The 20,972-nt window shown below is 40.2% G+C and overlaps 1 protein-coding gene across 1 annotated transcript in view; it reads right to left on the bottom strand.

Moving 5' to 3' along the window:
- Nucleotides 1–20,972, bottom strand: part of RAB12 (RAB12, member RAS oncogene family) — a 181,246-nt gene that overhangs the window by 79,392 nt on the left and 80,882 nt on the right. Inside the window, exon 3 of the mRNA XM_069218825.1 lies at nt 17,434–17,572. Coding sequence (XP_069074926.1) covers nt 17,434–17,572 — 139 coding nt within the window. The remainder of the gene's footprint in view (nt 1–17,433; nt 17,573–20,972) is intronic.

The raw sequence follows: 20,972 nt of genomic DNA, 5'->3' as shown, positions 1-20,972 counted from the left end.
GAGCGCTACTCACATCTAGGTGTAGGGCGCCATCACAACCTCGCACCCCCGGCCCAGTCGATCGGGTCTGTAGGCCATAGCCCCTTCTCCAGGGGGGGGTCCGTCGTTCTGGAGACTCCCCGCTGCACCGCCGTACAGTCGCGGCTCGCGATGCACCTCCTCAGCTCCAGCGGCACACACAAGGCCCAAACCTTGAGCCCTGTGATGCCGCTACACCGTCGGGGAGAGACACGGCTCCTTCCTCCGTCCTCGCCGCTCCACGTCCAGCGCCACCACAAACCTGCACCACGCTCGGCCCGGCCCAGTGTGCTCCGCACTGCACAGCTGAGGCCAGCCGAGCAGGTAATTGACTCTACGGCGCTTCATAGTCACTCACAGCAAGGCGGTGGGCACCGGGGTCGTATGGGAGGGAGGAATTGAAGAATTACTTTTAGGGCAGCAAGCGGAGCTCTTAGAAAGCGTCCGCACCAGCCGCCATCTATGACACGCCCCCCAACTGCATCAACAATTACTTAACGTGTTTACAAAGTCAAAGAAGAACAACTAAGTTAGCATCTCTACTGGAATTCTCCATTAAAGTGTCATCCTGAGCAACGGCTGCCCGTTAAAGCACCAATGCAAAAGGAAATCAGGCTTTTTATAGAGCATTCCTCTTCATTAAAAGCTCTATGTTCATGCTAAGCCAGGGTTCACATCTACATGTGGAATGCAAAGGAACACTTTCAATAAATTTCAGCCACATCACTGGGGTGCGTACATAGAGGCTTTGGCAAATTAATAAGCTGATGAAAGGTCTTCTTTTAAAAAAAATAAAAGTTACCAAACGATCAAGACAACTATTTCACGGCACTCAAACATTGTACTGCTATACAGATATCTAGGCTGAAGACTGATTAGTGCCTTAGTGAGAGATGTCACATGTTATTAATAAATTAGTGGAACAGAAGCTGGTATATGGTGATTAATTAATCTATGTTTAAAAGCCTAATAGAGAAAGTAACACGGGTTGTAAAATGTGTACATTTCAATGTTATTGAGCCATGTGGCCACCAATCGCATTGTGCACCAGGTTTAACGAGTTTTGCTTTTTATTAAATGAAAGTATTAAAATGAAAAAAACGTTTAAAATGTTTTATTAAAATATACATTAATAACTGAAGTGTTAAAATGAATTCATCATACTTATATTTGAATAAATGAACTTTATCATTCCAAATCACACGTGCAGAACAATAAATGCACATTTAACATTAGTTCTAACATGTTATAAATAATGTTTGCAATCAAGTAATTTGCTTTGCATATATGATATGAATTGTAAAGTGTGCAATAGGTTTATTAATGTATTGATCTGTATTAAGGCTTCCTTAACTTGACTAGGTCTGAAGAGATTTATTTTGCAGCAGCAAACAAACATCACTTGTTTATTCTGCCCCCTCTGACCTGAATTCTTTCCTTGGGCTGCTTATGTAATGTTGAATGTCCTACTGTATTGTAGATAGGAGGCATGTTTTAGATGCAATAATGTAACACTATTTGTTCTAGCTGTCGAACAGGAACACATGTCCGAACAAAGCATGCTGGCACCACGCATGCCTGAAAAACGCAGTCGGAGCAACAACCGCGATGTTACCATACCACTAATGCCTTTACCATAAATGCCTTAACAACGATTTTTCGTTGCAAAGACATTCCTGATAAAGGCATGTGTGGAATGGCATGCTTGGTTCCAGCATGTGACCCCCCCTGACCTCCCCACACCTAAAAGTACAGCGACAACCTCTCACCCCACCCTAAAACCTAAATTACCCCGACCCCCCCACCCCGCCCCTAAAACTACAGCGACCCGCCCCTAAAACCACCCCAACTCACCACCCCAGCCCCTAAGACCACCCCGACCGCCCAACCCTGCCCCTAAAACTTACACTACCCCGACCCCTCCACCCCGCCCCTAGAACTACCATGACCCCGCCCCTAAAACCACCCCAACCCTAAAACCACCCCAAGCCCCACCCCCAAACTTACCGCGACCCACCACCCTGCCCCTAAAACCACCTCAACCCTGCCCCTAAATTTACTGTGACCCCCCCACCCCATTCCTAAAACCACCCCAACCTGCCCCTGAAATTACTGGAACCCCCACTCCCCAAAACCGAAAACAACACCCCCACTCCCGCCCCTAAAATTACCGCGACCCCCCAACCCTGCCACAAACCTAAAACCACTCCAACCCACCACCTCACAAATTACCTCGACCCCTCGTCCCTAAAACCACCCCAACCCCCACCCTGCGCCTAAAATTACGCGACCACCTATCCATAAAACCTAAAACCACCCCAACACCCACGCCTAAAATTACCGAGACCCCCCAATCCAGCCCCTAAAACCACACAAACACCGCCCCTAAAATTACCGTGACCCCCCACTCCACCCCTAAAAGCTGAAACCACCCCAACCCCATCCCGCCCCTAAAATTACCGTGACTCCCACCTCGCCCCCAAAACCTAAAACCACCCCAACCTCCCCACCCGCCCCTAAAATTACTGCAACCCCACCCCCAAAACCTAAAACTACCCAAAACCCCACCCCTAAAACTACTGCGACCCCCCACCTGCCCCATAAACCTTAAATTACCCTGACACCTGCCCCTAAAAACTAAAATTACCCCTACCCCATCCCTCCAACCCTACACCAGCCGCACTTACTTGGCCGCGTCCTCTCCGATCCAAAGTCTGTTTTCCTCTGCCATAACCACGCATATTCGTTGTTCCGGACATGTGTGGTTAAGGAGGAGGAAAACAGGGTCATTCTTCACGAAAGCGTTGTTCCGCTTTTATGGACAATGACCCTCGTAGTTCCGCTGTCGTGTTTTATGCTACTTCCTGTCGAACAGAACAGGAAATCTGCGGTTCTCATGAAATTAATTAGTTCAGTTTATTGTGGGTTGTGAGAAACGAACTGCAAGTAACAAAAGGAAATGAGGAAAGTAGAAAAGACACAAGCAGAAGCTAGGTGAGATGCAGAGCAGAGACTGTGGAGAGCAGATACATTACACGCAGTGAACTTATTTCCAGCAATCAAACAGGAAGTTGATGGAAGGGTTAAGATTAAAGCCAAAAAGAAATCTCAGGAAGATACAGACCAGAAATTGGGTGAATACAAAAGATTAGCAGATGTCGAGAGTGATTTAGAGGACGAGTTTATAACCCAGTTGTTGCAGAATTTCCCCCCACCATATCATGCAATCACATCATCAGTGAATCAGAATATGATCTTGAGTGTTGCCACAACTCCAGTTGCACAAAGTCGTATTCAAATGACTCCAAATGTGCCTCCTGCTAATACTGCACAGGTGCCAGCGGTTTATCCGACAGTTCAAAGTGTTAACACAGTTAGGAATAAATGTTCCAGCCCAATTTATGTCACAGACAATTAAGAATGAAGGAATGACTCTGTTTGAGTCCACACCTAATGTCCAGACACCTGCACAATTTGTGAATCAGAGACAGACAATGCCTATGTATTCCCCAGTAATGAGACCAAAGAATGTTGCTCCAAATCAGGCTTTTGGTATAGTATTAGCTGGCCACAGTAAAGGATTAATGTTACTGCAAAGTCAGTCGAATCTGACAGGTCTAGAAGCATTAACAGTCCGAGTAACAATTAGTCCAGTAGTCCTGTTGTATGCACAGGACAATAACAAGAGTGGTCCCCAAATTTCAAATCCAGTATCAGCAACAAATTCACCTTTTGGAACTAATGCAGAAATGGAGAGACTGAGCACTACTGTGCCAGCCATGACCCCTTTGAATTCTTCAAGTTTGAGTCAGACACATAAAGGAGTGGTTCCACTAATTGATGTTACATGTCTCTCATGCTCACTGTGATCATCTGTGAAGACTCCAGAGCAGGTTATGAGAGCCCCTTGCAATGTCCCACAGTTTATGCCCCAAGACAGAGGAAATAACATTTACAAGGATTGACAGCCCAACAATTGACTGAATAGTTAGATAATTTGAGTGGAGCATCAGTCCTAGGAAACACACCAGAGGGAGAAATGACACTGAACATGGTTAGATTAAAATTGGAATTAAATTGAATGATTTAGGGAACCCTCGAGTTGGACAGATCAGATTACTACAATGAAAATAACTGCGCTTCATGTGCAAAGACGTTACACTGTGCAGGACAGGTTTATGAGAAATTAAATAATTTAGCTGAGAAATATGAAATTGAGATGAATACATCCAAACAGTTGAAGAGTTACCGATTAGAATTTGCCTCGGGAGATATTGCAAACATGAGATTACCCGGAATAAAAATTTACTTTAAGGAGTTGATTCAAAGTATTCAAACATGGGGAGCATTAGATAAATGGGAAGGCAGATGGGCAAAACAACGAGATTAGAAGAAGAAGCCGACTACATCTTCAAATGATGTACAGCAGGCTGAAGGAGCTGGCAAAATTATGCCAATGAGAGAAACTCCAAGAGGGAATTTTGTTCATGTCTCTTGGAGTAGATGTGTCATAGTATCATTTACAAATGATTACCCAAACCTGAGGGAGAAACCAGTGGAGTGGTACCAGCAAACTGAGATGTTTGTCAAATTTGCAAAGGGCTTGTGGGAAGACTGAAAACCTTTGTTTGAGATTGTGGTTCCAGCCATTTTGTGGATTGAATGTAAGAGAAGTGTTGCTTGGCCAACGCATGAGCCGCCAAGAGATGCAGTAACAGGTGCACCATCTGAAGAAGTGATGAGAAACTATTACAAGGTGACTGAATTTCTGAAAACTGGAGTTTACCATAAAGACACTGATTGGTAAAGGATTGACAGAACATCTCAAGAAATAAAGGAGTCTGTTCACGCTTATTATGAGACTGCTGAAGCTTTCAGACAATACAGTGGCACAGAGATTATTGAGCAGAGAAACAGGATTTATTTTGTGTCTAGATTCATTCAAGGATTGAAGACTGAAGTTAGTAATATAATTAAGAATCATTTGATTTGCTGGCAAGGAAAGCCGGTTAATTAGGTGTTGCAATACACAAAGTACTGCAGTGACAAGATTGTTCTGAAGCAGAAGAGGTTTAAGGAAAAGGCAATTGTGATGCAGATGAAATCTGCCCAAGTAGCAGGTGTGCAGGGATAGCAAGGAATGATGAACGGAGGAGAAATGCAAGGGATGCAAAGGCAGAATGCTGCCTCAGTTTAGAGGTAGAGGTAATGAAGGTCGAGTAGATCTGAATGCGGATGTGGATATTAGGAACATGAGAAAATGCTGCCTTGTCATGGGTGCGCTGCGCCGGACTTTGGAAGCAGGAATATCGTTATAGAAATATAAATAATTTGGTGCAAGGTGGTGGTGTTGCACAGATGGTTGACAACAGTCATTTTCAAAATGCAGGAGTCCGAAGGCCCGAAACCAAACTACGAATGTCCCTACTGAAGCAATCCAAATGCAGGTTCCCCAGCAACAAGTACAATTTCCTCAACAGCAAATTCATGTTCAACAGCAAATGAAGATACCACAAGCTCCGATGGCACAGCAACAGGTAATAGTTGCTCAGTAGAATGTGACCCAGAGAACAAATGCAAACATGAATCAGTTTATCACACAAACCCATTGATTGATTTCAGTGATGATGAGATGAGTGAAGAATGCATGAGTGAGAGTTCAGAAGAAGAGGAATGTGTGTTAGCTGCCTCATTGAAGGTATATCAGTGTGGTCCTTATGTGAATGGGAGTGTGATGGGTCCACTGTCAGATATGCAGAGGTCCCTAACGTGCCCCTTTCAGGAAGAATAGTTCAAGTTGTGGGAGTCGCAAATCAGCATTTGCTAAACCCCATCACAGAGCCAATTCCAGTTAAAATAGGGACATCTGAAGGCCTGCACCGATTTGTAGTTTGCGAATCAAGTCCTCTGAGTCTGTTAGAGGGAGACTTGCAATGCCAATTAAAATGATCCATCACTTGTACGGATGAATGGATATCAATTCAGACCAATAGTGATGATGAAATTTCCAGTCAAACTGATGAGAAGTATTCTCTCATTACATTCCTGCCATGACAGTTAAAGATTTGTCTGATGAATTACAAAAGACAGTAACACTAAGAGTTTGGGATCTCGCTGGAAACGTTATTGGACTTATTCGAGGTGCTGATCCAGTCAAGCTGACTGTTATGCCAACTCCAGAACACCACAATGTCACATGATCCCAGAAGTAATTGAAGTTATTTCCCCAGTAATTGCAGATTTTGTTGAACAGGGAGTTCTGAAAGGAGTGATGGGCAGCCCATGTAATACACCAATTATGGGTTTGTGAAAGCCCCGTTCATGATTTGAGAAAGGTGAACAAAATTGTGGTATCCTGTTGTGCCACAGTGCCAAATCCAGCAGTAATCTTATTTCAGGTTCCCATGTGAAGCTGAATGGTTTTCAGTCACTGATCTGTCCCAAACATTTTTCTCAGTGCCGCTGCATGAGGATAGTCAGTTCCTCTTTTGTTTCCGATTTGGCACTGTGCATACTCATTGTGTCGTACTCCTCAGGGTTTATTCGGAATCACCCTCCATTTTTAATCAGATCCTGAGGAAGAACTTCAAGTCTTTGAACATGCTGTTTAAGTCTGCTTTCGTGCAGTACATTGATGACCTGATGGTTGCATCCAATACTTGAGAAGCTTGCAGACAAGATACAATAGTGTTATTAAATCATTTGGGTGAGAACGGACACAAGGTTTCCCCTGTTCAATTACAGTATTGTCAGACAAAAGTGAGGTATTTGGGTCATGAAATTGAGTAAGATGCAAGGAAAGTGTCCAGAGAGAGAGTTGCAGCAATTATGCTAATTAATCCCCCAGTTACACAGAGAGATGTCAGAATGTTTTTGGGCATGGTGAGCTATTGCCGCCAAAGGATCCCGAATTTTTCAGCAATTTCCAAACCATTTCAGACATTAACACATAAGGAAGTCATAGATCCAGTCCCCTTCGATTAAGAATGCATGAAAGCTTTCACTGAGTGAACGACAGTTTGTGCAGAGCTCCAGGTTTGGGAATGCCCGATTACACGAAATGTTTTGCACGGTTTTGTCATGAACATGATGGTTGTGCTCTTTCTGTTTTGAAGCAGTCACATGGAGGAACAAACAGGAAGATGGAATATTTTTCAGCCACACTGGATCCTGTTGCTGCTGCTTTGCCCGGCTCTTTGAAAGCCGGGGCCAATGTTGGTGTGGGTATTAATCAATGCGACGGCATTGTGATGGGACATCTTCTAACTGTTTATGCCCCACACTCAGGTGAAGTACTTATGATCAGGTCGAAGACCCAATATCTGACCAATGTCCGTCTTACCCGTTATGAGTTATTGATTTTTGGATCAGCAAATGAAACAAGAGGCGTGCCACTTTGAATCGCACCACAGTAATGCCTGTAAATGTTGAAGGTTCAAATGATAAATGAAATGGAACATGACTGCCTCGATGGTACTGAACTGTGCACCAAACCCTGACGTGATCTTCAGAATACTCCTTTAGAGGAAAATGACCAAGTTGTTTTTGTTGATGACTCCTGTTGTAGCGACAGTTAAGGCACTCTGAGAGCAGGTTATGCAGTTTGTACACCCTAAGGAGAAGTTGAAGCCCCATGGCTACAAGGAGTCGTTTCTGCCCAAGTAGCTGAATTGGTTGCTCTTACAAGAGCATGCTGCGTATTAGAGCAGCTCAAAGTGACAATATTCACTGATAGTCAATATAGATTTGGTGTCGTCTGGATCATCCATTCGAAATGGTGAAAGAATTCATGATTTGTTAAATGCTTTACAGCTACCTGAGAAGATTGCAGTTGTCAAGTGTGTGGCCCACCAGAGGTCAAGTGCTTATGTAATGTTAGACAATGCCTATGCTGACCAAACCGCGATATATTGTGCACTCCACTGCGTCGCTTTCTATGAAGAGTGGAGAAATGAAAGTGACACTAGTGAGACAGATATTTCTTGATGTCAGTGGTTGATACCTGTGATGAAATTGAGATGTTGCAGGAAGAAGCAACAACGGAAGAACACAGTTTAAACAGGCTTTGTTCAAAAAGAGGGAGATAATGTCTGGATTTCAAATTAAGGGAAAAATTGTGTTACCAGATTGTTCACTGAACTCGATGGCGAAGTATTATTACACACAGGTTCATCTCGGCAGAGACGCAACGATTTGCACATTCAAACAGACATGGTACAACCACAGATCTAGATTGGTTGCAGAAGTGGTTTGTCACAGATGTGTTACATGCCAACAAATGAATGCAGGGAAACACAGAGTGGTTCATTTGAGCCACATAGATAGATCGGGAGGTCCATTTAACAGAATGTAACAATTTCATTGAGATGTCTGCCTGTAACGGATTGAAGTATGTGTTGGTCATTGTGTGTGTGTGTGTGTGTGTTTTCTAAGTGGATTGAGACTTATCTAACACGTAGGAACGATCGTATCACTGTAGCTAATCTGCTGCTCAGAGAACTTATTTGAAGATATGGATTCCTGACTTTTTTGGAATCGGATTAAGGAACTAATTTTAAAAATGAGATTATAAAGCTGTTATGCACAGCAATGAACAACAATTGCACTGTAGTTACAGACCAGAGGCATCTGGATTGGTGAAGCAGATGAATGGAACCAGGGCTCGAAAAATCTACTCAACCACTCACTATGGCGAGTCTTACTTGATCAGTCGAGCTATTTTTAGGACTTACTCGTCCCTTCTGGCGATTTGACCAAGAACAGGTGTTCAGCTGAAAAGTGGAGGGGCAGTAAAAGATGCCTTTAAACCTTGGTCTTATGTCACATTTGCTCTGTGTTCACAGACAGAGGTCAAAAGTTAGTTTGTCTTACAATTAATTTTCCTTGACTGCTGAGTTCCAGGACTTTGTAAGGTGAACTGAGACCTGGTGTTTATAAAACGATACAGAATGTCAGGTTTTTCCTAACACACATCATTTAAATGACTAAGTCAACTGTGCAAACCTTTAAAATATATTTCAGTAGCTGTGAAAGCCCATTTTTTATATTTGTGTGATGAAAAATAAATATTTTAATAGGATGAAAACAAATCAGAATACTTTACGTGTGGTTGTGCAAAAGTTACGTTTTCTGAAACCCAATTTTCACAGATTGTTAGTACACTATATAGTTTTATCAGTAAAGCTGCAACTTAGTGGAGAGGTTTTTGGACATTTCTTGGAGTGTAGATGACAATATGCGACATCATCATGGTTTAGTAACATATTTATTAAAATTGAGTGTTTTAACAAACTGAGAAACACTCCTGCCCTAATGGCAATGCTGTTAGTAAACTAAAATAAGTCATGTGTCCCTATGTGGACTAGATTCTTGTGATGCATGCAGCAAGTTAGTCTACTTAATCAAATAAAACAGTTTATTTTTGTACTGCAGAAATGCTGAGCTCACATATTTGAAGTTGCAATCATATGCAGAAGAAAAAGGCGACTGTAAACTATTTGCATAGGATCATACAATTTCACACCTGTTTACGGGTCAAGTATGTTACAGTTAGGTCAAGTAGATTATATAAGTTAATCCGCCTGCAGGTATAGTAACATTTTTATGATTTTGAGAGGCCTGGGAATACTGAAAGCTTGACTGACAAAGGTTCGTGTCTCAACAGCATTGAAATGGCCTGACGCACTACCACTTGTCCTGATGAGCACGCTTAGCACCTCTGACAGGAAGACAGGACTGTCTACCCATGAAATTCTGATGGGTCGTGCAATGAGACTACCAGCAGTACCTGCAAATGCACTTGTGAACATAGCAGATGACTTACTGTTGGATTGCGGCAAAGGTCTAGCTGATGTGGTTTGCTCTTTGTCTCATCCGGTTGAAGAAGCAACAGTTCAACCAGCTCAAGAACAGTGCCACAGCCTGAAGGCTGATGAATGGGTGCTGGCTAGCAAACATATGAGAAAAGGTCTGTTTCATGTCCTCTTAGTGACAACAACATCTGTTAAGTGTGCTGGTCTGGATTCATGCAAGCCATAGACGCAAAGTTCTTTGTCCTCTTGGAAGCACAGAGTCTGATCCCGCAAGAGCAAAACACTGATGGAGAAAGTGTTCGACTTGACCAAGCTGTGAGGACGGAACCAGTGGCTGAAGCAGAAAACATGCAAAGTGGTGAAGGCACAGTCAGTCTGCACACAGATGAAGGCACAGATAAAGGCGCAGACAAAGGTGCAAGTAGCTTGCAAACAGACAAAAGTGTAGGAGAGCAGAGTAAAAATCAAAGTCAAAATCAACTGATTCCTGCCAGCACAGCAAACGTTGTGAAGGCAGTTGCACCCAGAAACAGAACTGTGGAAGGAGACAAATGGCCTGCAGCTGCACATGAACTGGTTGCTGATAAACTTGAATTAATAAAAGAAGCGACTGAAATGTCAAATCAAAGTGAAGATGAAGATCGTGCTGGGAGGAGAATGAAAAGACAAAGAGAGCCAAGTCACAATTACTCTTCACCTGAATGGATCTATTTTGTCACAAATGAATGGGAGAACGAGTTTATAGCCTCTTGTTTTGACTGTGAGAATTCAGCTGAACATTCTGGAACTTGAATTTGCATTTGAACTGAGCTTTGAAATAACCTTGCCAGTTGATCAACAAAGACATTACACTCTAGAAGTAATCATTAGCGATCCTTAGACTGTGTTATATTGAAAACGAGCATTGAATTATTTTTGAGAGCTTTTAGTTTAATCTCACAGAACTTTCTTGAAGATCAAGCACTGCTGTAACTAGTGCAAAGAATTGAAAGCCACTTTGTTTTGATTTTTGCTTGCTTTTACTTTTTATATACATATTTTTTTCTTTCTCTGATTCTGTAGAAGCCATGAATACTGGAAGGGCAAAAACAGTAGGTGTAAATACCTGTGCACTGGTGTGGTAGTAGTATGTATGAGCATTTTATTGAATGCAGGAATGAGTGTTTCGATGAAAAGAGAGGTGCAAAGTACAGCAACTCCAGTGCCGAGAATGACAACATCCAAGCAGGATAAGTTTTATAAAGGTGAGGGTTGCTTCACTTGCATGACACAAAAGGAGATTTATATTCCAATGTATATTATATGTTGCTTATGAGTATGTACATACAATGAAGGTGTGTGATTGTTATGTGTGCCCACAAATTCCTTTGTCACTACAAAAAGGGATCACTTATCACAGCTTACCGCTAATTTATGGGATTTGTTGCAGTCTATTATTAACACCTTTGTACTACCAAGAGTATGTTCAGTATTTTTACTTCAACTACGATGTAGTCTTTTCTTTTGTTCCCATTAATCAGCATTTGAGCTGCACTGCAAAAGCTAGAAACAGACATAGTTGGAGGTTTCTTTGAGCCTACACTGACCTTTGGCACAGCATATGCACACCGGAATAACTTAACATGTATTCTAACACAGGTAGAAAAGGAGTTCATTAATCATGTAGCTTATAGAAGAAAAGCAATGAAAGAAAGTATAGATAAGGGTAGAGTTAGCAAGAAGAAAACAATTCACAACAGACCTGATGCACAGGAATGCTTAGCTTTAGATTTCCAACATGTAGGAAAGCTTTGTACATATAGGCCGCAATCAAGAGCTGACAATAAGTTTGTAGGAATGAGCGAATGCAGACATGTGTTCCTGTTCAAGAGTGTATGGAATTTCATGCTAAATGGACAGGACCCGCTGTACCTAGTGTCCATTACATCTGTGGTAGGAACGCTTATTACAAGTTACAAGGTTGGTATGGCAAATGCTATTTAGGAGTGGTTTTCCCGAACATTTACCACGTGGACAGCATTGGTAGTCTAGATGGGAATGAAAGATCTAAATTGAGATATAAAAGAGGAGCAAGTAGTTTAGAAATTACAGAAGATATTTTTGGAGTGTTTATTCCATCAGTGAGAGTGATCTTGAATGACAAATTTGAGAAAGTGATCTACGATTGTAGATAAAATGTCAACTGATTTTTCAGGTGCAATGCTACTGATGGACCAGAAATGTTTACGGCAAAGTCAATAATTCTTCAGAATCACCTTGCGTTAGACTTTTTTTTTTTTTTTTTTGCAAAAGAAGGCAGAGTCTGCAGAGTTTTGAAATCACAACACTGTTGCACTTATATCCCAAAATAACAGCAAGGGGATAAGAAGATACTTATTTAATCTGACAAGTCTGAAAAATTACTTAAATGACCTAAAGGAGACAAATGTCTGGGAGACAATAGGTGAGGGATTCTCTAAGATAGGATCTTGGTTTGATAACTTGGGAAATGGTTTTGTGAAAATGATCTTGAAACCTTTATTGATTGTGACAGTGTGCATAATTTGTGCACTTAGATTTTACAGAGCTTAAAATTTCTGGAGAAAACAAAGAGCAAAGAATAAACAGAGGAGGGAATAAGTGGAAATTGAAAATATGAGAAACAGGTATTAGTAGACGATGAAGAGAATTGATGATTATCGCAAACCTAGACCTATGCGTTATCAAACGACAAGGATTTGAGGTTGTCTCATTGTAAATGAGAATAATTATTTTGTGACAGCCTAGATTGCTGTCAGAGGAGAGACTGAGAGGGATCAAATTTTATTAATGAATTAGTGCCATAGAAACTAGCATATGGTGATTAATTAATCTACGGTTAAAAGTCTAACAGAGAAAGTAACACAAGTTGTAAAATGTGTATGTTTGAATTTTAGTGAGCCATGGGGCCACTATTCATATTATCTACCACGTTTAACATGAGTTTCGCATTTTATTAAATGAAAGTATTAAACTGAGCTTACGTTAAAAAATGGTTTATTAAAGAATAGATTAATAATTGAAGTGTTAAAATGAAAATTAATTGTGCTTATATTTGATTAAAAGAATTTTATCATTGCAAATTACACATAAGTAGAAAAATGAATGCACGCTTAAAATTAGTTTTAACACGTTATAAATAATGTTATGAGCTGTGAGGTGCGCAACAGGTTTATTAATGTATTAATGTCTATTAAGGCTTCCTTAACTTGACTAGGTCTGAAGAGATTCATTTTGCAGCAGCAATGAATCACATGTTTATTCTGTCTCCTCTGACCTGAATTCTTTCCTTAGGCTGCTAGTGTAATGTTGAATGTCCTATTGCATTGTAGGCAAGAGACAATGTTACATTATGACATCTAAAACATATTTGTTCTAGTTGTCATACAGAACAAGAAATCTGCGGTTGTTACACAAAGCTTAGTTTATTGTGGGTCGTGAGAAAAGAATTGCAGGTAACAAATTATTAGAAAATGTAATATTTTGGCAGAACTACATGTAGTCACATTATAATCAATTGACTTTTGCTGAGAACATTCTTAAAAGTATCAGAATTTGGTGGTGCCATCTGCAGTGATTGGACGCTGAAACTGATATCCGAAATGAGCCCACTTAACGGACCAATCAAATGGATTTTGGTTATTCTAATTAGTGATTAGTGAGAGACTTTGAAATTTTAAGGTAGTTCTTCTCCTGCCTGGAAGCTGTCTACTTCTGATTTAAGTCTGCTCTTATAAGGCCAACTAATTCTGAACTGCTAATCTGTCCTATGTGCAGCTCGTGTTCTCCACTGTTCTAATGCTACTATCACCTGACACCGGAAGAAGGTGACTGTTCCTGTGGAATTATCCTGTTTGCTGTCCCATAAGGAGAGGTATAACTAAATGTGGTTTCTTGGTTTTTCTTTTAGCCTAAACACTTACACCAGCATATTTGTAAAATTAGTTGCCCTAGTTAGAGGATTTTTCCAAATTATTTTTGTCTTCCTTGTATCCTTTGCTGTTGCCCACATATGTTAGCCTGTTCGCACACAGGGTAGTCTCAATTTTGGTTAGTGATAAGGATGGCCCAACTCAGATATCGATTTTTGAAACTGTATTTTGATGATTTACTGATGTCACCATCATCTGCTTTGAATGTTAATAATCATGTGCGTAGTGTATTGTTGCTAATCTATACTATTCTTTTGGAGCATCTAACAATTTTGATGTTTAGTAGGTTGAATCTTTTCAGACGTTTTGGTCAGCCTATGGTTTTCATGTATGTTTATAACTTAGTTTTGAGCACCATTTACGCGGCACTGATTTTGGGATCATAATAAAGCTATGAAATTTTGTTTGGTTTGGAGTCTGATTTAGTGTTAAATTGTTTATGATGTTTAGAACTGTTTATGGTATAATGTCACTGTTTGTGACTGAATGATTCTGACTACTACACTTTCTGCCAAGTCCAAAGATTCAGTAGATCTCAATAGTTGGGATTGGTGCTGGTGTCTCACCCACACACTGGTGGTCATTGAGCCCGGAACTGCAGAGCAGACATTTTTTTGTGGCCTCAAGCTCCAGCAGCAGCATTCACTGAAGCTACTGAATACATCCTCTGATGTAGAGAAAACAGAAAACTGGGTATGCTGCCTCAAAGCAAAGTCTGCAAAGAAAACTAGAATATTGGCTTTCTAATCTTTTAATGCGGCCACCTCAAGAAGCTGTAGGTTTACTGTGTTGCAACCAAATTGGAGTTGCAGCTAAAAAAGGGGAAATCCAGAGATTCACAAACATTGCTGGGGGTCTGGCGAGGTAGAAGTAAAAGTGACAGGCAAAGCCACCACTGAAAGGAGTTTTAAAAAACAGAGAAGTCTAAAATAAAAAATGTACTTATAACATTTAATGTATTTAAATTAGCATATGGTGGTGAAAAAGAAATAATGAATAAAAATGCCTGACCTGATTAGGTTCCAGAAAAATTATGTAAAATAGTGAACAGTGAGCACAGTATGATTTGCAAAACACATGGCCTACTGGAGGAGGTCTCACTTAGTGGCCTGCTTATTAAATGTGGGTGTTTCAAACGTTTGCGATCAATTCTTGCAGGTGATGAGTGGTGACCAAAACAAGCAAGGGTAATTTCTTTTCCTTGAGTATATCAATTTATTTCCAAATATCAAACACCTTCTTAGCCTTATGATTCGAATTTGGAACCTGAAATAGGGACTACCCATGTTTCATAAAATATGCTACTACTTTCATGCCATTTTTCTTTTATTAGCACCCACTACATTCCAGTTTTGCTAAACACATCTTAACAAAAAGAAGCGTTCTTGGAGGAACTGAGCTCTTGAAGGAGCACTTCTGACGGATCGGGATCTAATGGGTTTTGTAAACATTAAACGTTATTGCAAGAGGAACAAAGGATCACCTTTGTTATGAACGGGTTGGAAAACAATTTAGGCCTCCTTTATGGTAAATTCTTAGATTTAATAGCTTCAAAAGGGCTAACATATTTAACAAATGATACAGAAGAGGAATAGAGGAATATAAATAGCATACACTTAAAATTTAGCAAGCAAGAGACATGCAGAAACAGGATTATGTTCCAAAAAATACACATCATATTTTTACTGTTTTTAGGGCACATTTAACCAGAGGACTTCAGTCAAAAGGTTGTTAATGAAGCTCATCGATGAACAGATTAACTCCTAAGTAAAATACTTGTCCTACAAGTACATGAAAGGATACATGCCAGACAGGAAGTATGGACTTAAAATTATGCTAGAAATCGGGTGCCTACTCTGGTTAGAACACTGTACGCATGGTCGGAATATTATACTGATTTACATCAAGTATAACGTAACAAAATGTTAACTGCCATGCCTGAAAAATCCATAATGAATACACAGAAATAAGAGGTCACCGTGATAAGATTAAAAATGTTCTAAGGTACCTTCCTTTTGCAATGTTTATGAGAAAGTCATACTTTACTGGAGGGTATTCCCAAATGCTGGTATAAAGCAAATATTCGAGTACGTTTTACCAAAAAAAAAAAAAAAAAACACTATTTCATAGAGCTCCTCCTTCAGCCTCTATTTTGTGATTGATTACAAAACGGACACGAAAAGGAAGGCAAAACCATTTGCAAATCGTCTACCATTATTTTCTCATTGGTATTGAAGAAAAACATTGTTTTTATTTTTGACGGCTATTGCCCAAAACATAATACAGTTATTTTTTTTTACATAGCTCAGGATAAACAAAGGCCTTTGTTGTTATTTTCTTGATGCTGAGCAGGCTTTGAAATGGTTTAGCGGTGCTTTCAATGGAATGTACTAGGAACAGCTAGCTTTGAGAGCAGGTGTAGAAGGTGGATATGTGCATTTATCATGCCTGTGAGAAGAACCAGAATCTGGCTACATTTTTGGTCATTCAAAGATCGAAGTGTTTTTCTTCTCTTTTTCTCTCTTTTTCTTCCCTTTTTCTCCTGAATTTGCACTTTACACGAAACTGTGTGCTTTTAATGTGAAAAATTGAAATATTAGACAAGTAGTACATTGCAGACAATGATTGAACCAGCAGTGACGTGGATATTTGTTCAGGTAAACTTGCAAAGTGAGCAACAGCTAAAATCCCGCCACAATTTTGCCATTATTCAAGATACAGGACAAACTAAATAAAAGCTGGAGGCTTTGAATATGGCAAGGTGAGGAGCATCCTGAAACTTTCACTGATCCACAGAGGAAGATTTTTAGTTGATTTCAGTTTTATGCACCATTTATTATTATTTGGGGGTGGACAAAGATAACATTCCGGAATGTTAATAAACCAAGGATAATATCATGTGACAAATTTTAGTTAGAATAACAATCTTGCTGATGTTCAATGATCCAATAATATATAAAAAGAAAAAGAAAAGTTAATATCAGAATACAGGATGATGCATTAAGCGTGGGCCAACGTGATAAATACAATGCAAGCATCTAAAACTGAAGTTCAAACTGCACCATGGGAAAAACAGCACTCTCACAAAGGGGTGGAAGGACTGACATGTTTCCTTTCAATAGGCAAGAATCTTTAACAGATGATGATGTTTTGAATACACTTCCACATCCATATTTTTCCATCGATTTTCTTGATCAGGAATCGGATACTGATGTCAAAAGGACTTCAAATTCTACTGGTGGCTAGTTTTTCATAAATCACTAACCCTTGGTTTGTCACAATCTTAGATGGCATTATTGAGAACTGTATTAGGCAATGCTCGGAGCAGTAACTATGCATTCGGAAAGCAAGATGTTAGCAACTGAAAAAAATCAAAGATGTGTCTCAAAATATGTGTTGAGGCAAAAGTTCAATATAAAGGCACAACAAAAGAGTGGGATGACTAAGACACTTAGGATTAAACTGTCAGCAGTCCACCACAGAACTCTTGATCAGGAATAAGAAAGAATGGCAATATTTGAAGACAGTCAAATTTCAAAGAAAAATTAGCAATTACACAAATCTATAAAATAAATCTGCCTAACAGAAAAACATTCCCACTATTATTAAGAAAGGAAAGAAACAGAGTGTGAAAGGATCAACAAAGTACATACCTTATCAATCATTTTCATCCATTTTGGTAAATCATCAAAGGTCTCTTTTTTGGTGATATCGTACACTAATATAATTCCCTTGGCACTTCTGTAGTAGGCTGAGGTAATGCTGTTAAATCTCTCCTGACCAGCAGTGTCCCTGAAACACAGCAGTCAGCACTGATACAGATATTCTTTGAGTTTATGAACAAAACAGATCAACTCAATCTTCTTATTTTAGCGTTCATAAATACCAAAATATATTATGGTCAAGCACTTTGCGCCATATGATGCCCCATGTAACAGCTAATATGCGATCATGCTGGACCAGTGCAACCATCATCAAGGACACCAGTAGCGGTAGTCGTATACTGCAGGTGGATGCATCTGCACTCTGAAGAACACGTCTAAAGGAGGGAGAGTGATGAACATGCAGTCTGTTAAAATATGAAAGACAAAGACGGTGACAGGCAAATCAACAGGACAAACGGCATGCACTTCGTTAATACCATTAGACTGATAGTTACAGGTTAGATGCAGGATAAAAAACAACAATGAAAAACACTGTATTAGATTAATGCATAGCTGGTTTACTATGGTTAACTCAATATTAGTGTGAACAAGGATGAGAACACTGTCACACGAAAACATGGTACTATGGTGGTAAATCACTATTATCAAATAGTTGCAAGGCAGTCCCCTCCCACTGTTTGGAATACTGAAATCACAACAAAGGAAAATGGTAGGTGCCAGCAATACAAATAGTGAAGTAAAACTTTTGCATTAAGTATTGAAACAGCTAGTCTTTAAAAGATCATAACTATTCAATGCAGGCCATGTGACTCAAGTCCCCTATATCAGTTGATGTACATATGTGAGAACGTTTTTGCTTTGTAGAGCAATCACCCATATCTTAACTAAGACACAACTATTCTGAACTCAACATAAGGGGGGCACAGTGAGATGAAAGAAAGAATTCTAAGATCTCCATAAAGCACACCCAACAGTCATGATCCTAACTAAAATAAGGATTTGCTGCTTTCTACCTGCAAGGAATTGCAAATTTGAAAAACAGTCCGTTTTACTACATTTGGGACATAGGGTATTTTGAATAGAGTTCTTTCCTAGTACTTTTCTTGTACTTTAGTTTTGTTATTGTTTTTCAAAGATCATGTTTAATCATGGTTGTATGTAAACATACCAACCACAGATCCAAAAATGAGGGAGTATGTTTACTATTTCCAAAATAAATTGGGGAATCTGACGACTGCTATCACTGACCTCCTGATATGTTCTGATCCACTGTAACCAAACGAGTAAAGGAGGCCACATTTGAGAGCAACAGGCTGCCTTCAGACACGCCAATAAACCCTTAAAGTTCTGTGCCCCCTGATACTGAAAATTACTCAATAGCAAACCAAAAACAAGCATGTGCAATGCAATGGGTCTCGCGTTTGCTCGAGAAAGAGCTACTAGCGTTGTAAATTCCTAACTGGATCATTCTTGCCACATAAATTGAAAATTAAATGTAAAACAGTTGACATAAGCAAGCCAATCCAAAGCGCCACAGCCGCCATGAACGTGATCGTGAAGGAGAGACACAAAAAGAAAAACAAGTGCGCTCGCAGTCCGGCGTATCGGCAATCGTGCAATTATCCATGTAACAAGGTTGATGGCCAAGGCAGTAACAAAACTGCCCCAAGGAGGGACAAACAAAGCATTTACCAATAATAAGCAAGGATTTTTGAACAGCAAACCCGTTGAAAGAGTGATAGTGAAAGCGGTGGTTAAAAGCCCACAGACAGAGTACAACACGTCAGAGCGCTTGCACATTCAACCTAATCAGTTAACAAAATCTCTGCCAATCAACTAGGATGGTAGCGCTGATCCAATGATGATCCACAACTGCCACTGGTACAAAAGACCAAACTTAAGACTCTGATATAAATCATTCTTTTTGGGATCCCAAAGCTTTCCATGAGAAAAATCCAAGCTCTATCTTGTGGTGAATTCTGCTGTAGCTTGGTCTCAGAGTTGTAAACCGTCAAGGAGTCCTACATTGACACTGGAAATAAAGTGTCTTCCAGTTTAGAGTCCTGCCATTTTAAGCTTGCAGATTTCACTTACATAGGGGGCAGTAGGTTCTCATGCCAACAAAAGGTACTTTAATTGGGTGCTTCAATGATAATTTGTCCATGGGTTTTCCTAGAAGTGGGCGAAGTTGAAATCTTGGACTGATTCTCATAAGGTACACCATGACAAACAAAACTGGTCCAAGGAGATTGGATGTTAGGTTTCCTGTGGCCTACTTCAGGTATTACCGAAAGGTAGCACAGCTAAAAGACCACCAGGGTGCTCACCAAAGAAAAATTTGTAAACAATGATAACCAACATGATGAGGGCCAGTGCCTCCCACAAACTGTACATTCCTCAGAGTAATCATATTTGCAAGTTTATAGGCATAGCACTGTATGCATATCTGTAGAGTTTCTGAAGAGCACAGTGGTAACAAGACCAAAGGACCAAAGGACAATCACTCAATAGACACAGAAAGGTGAATTCTGCCATTGGCCATAACTGACATGAAAGATCTACAGAAAAGATCACTGGTTAGAATTTTCCTGAATGCAAGATGATTTACTTGGGTGAGGTTGGGCAAGGCCAAAGGCTCCAAGTCTTGCACCCATGACCAACAGCATGTGAAAGCCTAACAAAGCCCACTTGAACATACAATAGCCTAATAAGGGTTCCCAGACATCAGAACTCTAGATATCGGTAGAAGAGTCAGCTTCGCTATAGAGCTGGAGCTGAGAAGCATTCAATGCAAGACAACAAGAAAACAAAACAATGTCTTTCAAGACAATGGCATACGAAAAAAACTTAAGAGAAAGGAGTCAGCCAAGAACTTTTGTAAAAAAACAAAATAGCACTACAAGGCCCAGTCATGTCTGGTCAGCCAAAGGAAAAAAACGGCTGGTGCATAGTCAGCATATAGAAGGGGTGCTTAATTGACAGTAGGCAGGAACTTAAACCCAGCCTCAACCACCAACTATTTTGAAAATGGCCACTTGAGGATTTCTCAAAATAAGGAATTGGAAGCAGCTAGACGAAAATAATACATTAAAATACACATGCATCGCAGTGCACAAAAAAGGTGTGTTCTTATGTTTTTTATATTGAACCACTTCGGGGTTTCATGACTTGCTCCACTATGGCCCATATTTATACTTTTTTTGCGCTGCATTAGCCTCAACAAATGAAGCAAAAGCGGCGCAAAACAAAGTATAATTATGGGCCTATGTGCTTTAAATCCCAAGGCCAGTCACAGACTACTTAACCATAGGAGTAAAGGGAGATCGGCTCTCTATCATATCTGGATGCACATTTCTGTCTTGGTACCCAAAGGGAAATAACGCTTAAAGGAAAATGTTTGAGAACAAGGTACAAGCTCCCTGCTTATGCCCGAGGGTGAAAAGTAAAAGCCGGTTTGTGGTCGGCACAGAGAATAGGCATGGCCACCTTTGTATGAAAAGAATAGAGTACACAGAAATTACAAGATG

Source organism: Pleurodeles waltl, chromosome 2_1 (assembly GCF_031143425.1).
Source record: "Pleurodeles waltl isolate 20211129_DDA chromosome 2_1, aPleWal1.hap1.20221129, whole genome shotgun sequence".
Lineage (NCBI taxonomy): Eukaryota > Metazoa > Chordata > Amphibia > Caudata > Salamandridae > Pleurodeles > Pleurodeles waltl.
This window is presented reverse-complemented; position numbering and strand designations above follow the sequence as displayed.